The following is a 4,340-nucleotide window of genomic DNA, read 5'->3' as shown; positions in this document are numbered from 1 at the left end:
TCTCTTAACTGTAGACCAATCACACGGCAAGTGTATTGCACTTGCCCTATAATTAGTTCAAATTTGACCAAACCGTGTTCGAACTAAAATTTCCCATATAGACATCCAGATTTCAACATATTTCTATTTCCATATAAATGTGTGTGCATTTCCATCTTTAAGTTCACATGCAAATGTTAAAGAATTAATTTGTCCCCATGCAAAAAGGCAGTCATGATCCCACAAAATAATGATCTACACAACGACACCAGAGGTAGATGGCATTCATAAAAGCGGTGGTTCAATTCTCAGATTTATGTGCTTTTGTCTGTATACATATATTTATGCAGAGAGAGTGAGTGTGTGTGTGTTTGTTGAGGAGTGGGGTTAATGATACGGAGATCAATTAATAGCAGGAACAAAAGCGAATATGGGATATTCAACGTGGGAGATGGATGCCCCGTCAGGAGTTGTTCGACGATGGAGAAGCCACGACTAGTCTAGGGCTTAGTAGCACTCGTGGCAAATTTCGCCACCACAAATATCCAATTTCAACAACTATAACCTACGTACATCCCACTTCTCCTCAATATTCATCTCTATAAATTACGAAATTTTACCTTTTCCCCGTTGCCCAGCTCACTTTTAGATTAAAGACAACCGGCTGCGCTAGACATTTATGTACGGGCACGAGAACACAATTCTTCTTGCTGCTACTTTCACATGTAGGGTTAAGTAATATTTATGAAAATCTTAAGGCTACAGGAAGAACTAGGTTTTCTTTTCTCTATATATAAACTCATACTGCACTCACAACTATAGCTAGCCAGTGTATATATATATATATATATCGAGTGGGCCGTCTACCGTTAGTTTGCATATATAGAGAAATGGGGAGAGCGCCTTGCTGCGAGAAAGTGGGTCTCAAAAGAGGAAGATGGACGGCCGAAGAAGACGAGATACTTAGAAAATATGTCGAGGCCAATGGCGAAGGCTCTTGGAGATCATTACCCAAGAATGCAGGTATGTACTTGATAACTTGTTCTCTTTTTCTTCTAACTGTTAACATGTGATAGCTTTTTGATTTTGGCTTATTTTGATTATTAGATGTTTAACAAACGATTTGATCATTTCCCTTTTCTTTTGTCTTTTTAATGTGAATGAAGGGCTGCTTAGGTGTGGAAAGAGTTGCAGACTGCGGTGGATTAATTACTTGAGATCCGACTTGAAGAGAGGCAATATTTCTGCTCAAGAGGAAGAAATCATCATCAACCTCCACGCGTCCCTGGGCAATAGGTCTGTGTTGCATTGTTTTCAACTACTCCACGAGAGTACAATGTCATATTAAGTTAGAGAAAATTACAATTTTAGTATGGAGGGCAGCTATTTTGATTCTTTAAGAATTTATTTTGTTTTGTAATTTTAAAAATTTTACACACTCAAAACGAAATCGATAGGAATTTGTTAAAATGGCCATAATTTTTGTGGGTTGGGTGCACTTTTTTATAATTATAGATTTACATAGAATTAAAATTGTCATCGTCTATATATATATTTAAATAGTAAAATAATAATTTTTGCTATAAAGTTATTATTGAAAAGGTTAGCTAGAATCATCTAATTTTCTGCTCTCCAAAATTAAATGAATGGGAGTAGAATAGACTTTTAGCCTCACTCAAAATGCGAAAACAAAATTAATTAATCGAAGTATGAGATGTCACTATATACTGCTCACTCATAAGTCAAAACCCACTCCAATGGAGTTTGGGGCTAAAGGAGACCCCTACCTTTTTATTCAAGATAAAGAAAAAAGTAATTAGAAAAGTCTAAATAGGAGAAAATTGTAATTTAGTCTCATAATTAAGTATGAGAGGTGGTAATTTTAATTTTGTATAAATTAATTTTGCATGTTTTATCCCATAATATTAAAAATTGACAAAAAAAAATAATTGAAATTATTAAAATGATTGAAAAAATACACTTAATTAAGATAAGCAAGTGCATATCATATGTACTTTTTGATTATTTAAGCAAATTTTAATTATTTGTATTTTCAATATACAGATTTTTTATAATTATAGGATAAAACTGTTAAAAAATTAATTTCTACAAAACTAAAATTGTGCCCAGACTAAAATCGCATATAGGTTGTGTCAAAACTGAATTAAGCCTAATTCCAATCCAATTTAAAGAAGCGCCGTCTGATTAGTTAGTCCGTGGCATTAATTTGCAGGTGGTCTTTGATAGCGGGGCACTTGCCGGGCCGAACTGACAATGAAATAAAGAACTACTGGAATTCTCATTTGAGCAGAAAAATACAAAGTTTCCGGCCAACCAAATTCATTCCACCAGCGGTGGCAGCGGCGGTCAGGAGAACCGGAAGGCGAACTGCTCGATCAGTCGCAAAGAAGAACAAAAATAGCGAGCTTAAAGGGGGCGGCGGAGCAGCAAATACGCCAGTCCCGATGCCAACTACCCCAACTCCAGAGAAAGAGGCATTGTCCAGTACCGCTGAATGGCAAGATAAGGACAACAGCTGTAATGTTATTCCGGAGTCGTCCCCACTGGAAGAAAGATTAATGGAGAGCCTGGGTGCAGCAGGGACAGAAGAGAGCGAAATCAGGAACACGACTCCAGTATTTTCCGTGACTGAGGAGATGGAAATGGAGAACGGGGATTTATGCCTGGATGATATTATGGAGGATTTGAATGGGATTGTGGGTTTGGATGAGGAGAGAGAGAGCCCAGGAAAGATTGAGGAGAGAGAATCGGAAAGTTGCCGGAATGTGGATTCCGGGGAAAAGGGAAGTTCAGGGAATGGGAATCATGTTGTTGATGATAGGGGATCATGGAAGAGCATTGGCGAGTGGAACTTGATGAGCTCTCCGGGGAATTCATGGGAATGGGATTGGTGTCATGATGATGATACCTTGCGGGGCGGGAACGAGGAATGGGGACAAGAAGAGAACACGTTGTCTTGGCTTTGGGATGGTGACACCGCAACAGGAGACTGTACTGATGGAGACTCCGAAATGGACCGACGACGTGAAAAGCATAATGCAATGCTTTCATGGCTTATGTCATGACTATACTCTCATTTCCATTCTGGCCGGCTAACTAGGGTTGGGAAAGGAAACTTTTAGGTCTATGTTTTATTGTGGCAGAAATTCAAGAAAAATCATGTGATAATTAAGTTAGAGTTCTTTGTTTGTAATGTGATTGGTCGCAATTTAACTAAAATTTCTGCTATCAATATCATGTTTTGAAAAAATTGCGGGTCTATTCTTACAAATTCGGTTTGATTATTGTGGATTTTATCATAATGCAATCACTACAAAAGAATATGAGATTTGGAATATAATATCTATGATGGATTACATCGTTATAAATTGGAATGGGTATTGTAATGATTTTGGAATGGATGTCTGAGGATGATGTCATCAAGTCATGAATAAAAAGTTTATTAATTTTGGGATAAAAAAAATCGTTACAAAAGTCATTCCAAAATAAATTTTGCAAGTTATTATTTCAAAAATCTTTAAGAAAAAAGTCACGAATTTTTTATAGGATTTGAATCGAAAATATTAAAATTGGAATGACTAGGTAGAAAGGGTAGTTGTATGTTCCAAATGTGTTATTAACTCTATACAAGTTTATGACAACTTACTTATGGATTCTAAATTTGTATATCCACCAGAAAATGTATAGATATTTTCAAAAAAATGGCTTTAGAATCGTTCAAAAAGGCATCCCAAATGTCGCTCTGATCTCTAATGGCTATATAACTTTTTCAAATCTGGTCCCAACTGTCGCTTGAACCATGAGGGCTACTTTTCCCTCCCAAAACCTATTTCTATATCCGCTCCAAAAAAGTTGTATACATGTGTGTGTGTATGTTTTGTTTTTTTTTTTATTGCATTTGTTTTCACTCTCTTAGATTGTTAATCACATACACTCTCAATCTATCTGATTTTCGAGTATACTGAAGTTAAAGTGTCTTTTTCACATACCATTGATCTTTTAAGCTGGTTGACTAGGCAATAATTGAAACTCTTTTTAATCTGAACTAGTTTAATCATGGTTTTTACTTTTTATGTTTGAATGTTAAGTATTAGTAGTGAGAATTAATTAATTTATAGCTCAAAATTAATTGTAATATGTTTGTATATATATATATTTAAATATATGTGTGTGTGTACACATGTGTAGAAGTGATCATGTTAAAGAAAATTGAGAAGATAGATGTATGACAAGAGTCTGGCAAGGAATATAGGTATTAGGTAGGAGTTAGAGGATAGTGTTAAGGTTTTCATTGAATAAGCCAAGCATCAGCCTAGACATATGCATGGTGAGAAGATTAG

General features: G+C 35.8%; 1 protein-coding gene across 1 annotated transcript; it reads left to right on the top strand.

Moving 5' to 3' along the window:
- The first annotated feature begins 420 nt into the window (after positions 1–420).
- On the top strand, positions 421–3,234 carry LOC105165198 (uncharacterized). Its single transcript, XM_011084125.3, has 3 exons — positions 421–1,002; positions 1,146–1,275; positions 2,213–3,234. The coding sequence occupies exons 1-3, from the start codon at positions 870–872 to the stop codon at positions 3,063–3,065; spliced, it is 1,116 nt and encodes a 371-aa protein (XP_011082427.1). The 5' UTR covers positions 421–869; the 3' UTR covers positions 3,066–3,234.
- The last annotated feature ends 1,106 nt before the right edge of the window (positions 3,235–4,340 follow it).

Source organism: Sesamum indicum, linkage group LG6, assembly GCF_026168435.1.
Source record: "Sesamum indicum cultivar Baizhima isolate 11 linkage group LG6, ASM2616843v1, whole genome shotgun sequence".
Classification (NCBI taxonomy): domain Eukaryota; kingdom Viridiplantae; phylum Streptophyta; class Magnoliopsida; order Lamiales; family Pedaliaceae; genus Sesamum; species Sesamum indicum.
This window is presented reverse-complemented; position numbering and strand designations above follow the sequence as displayed.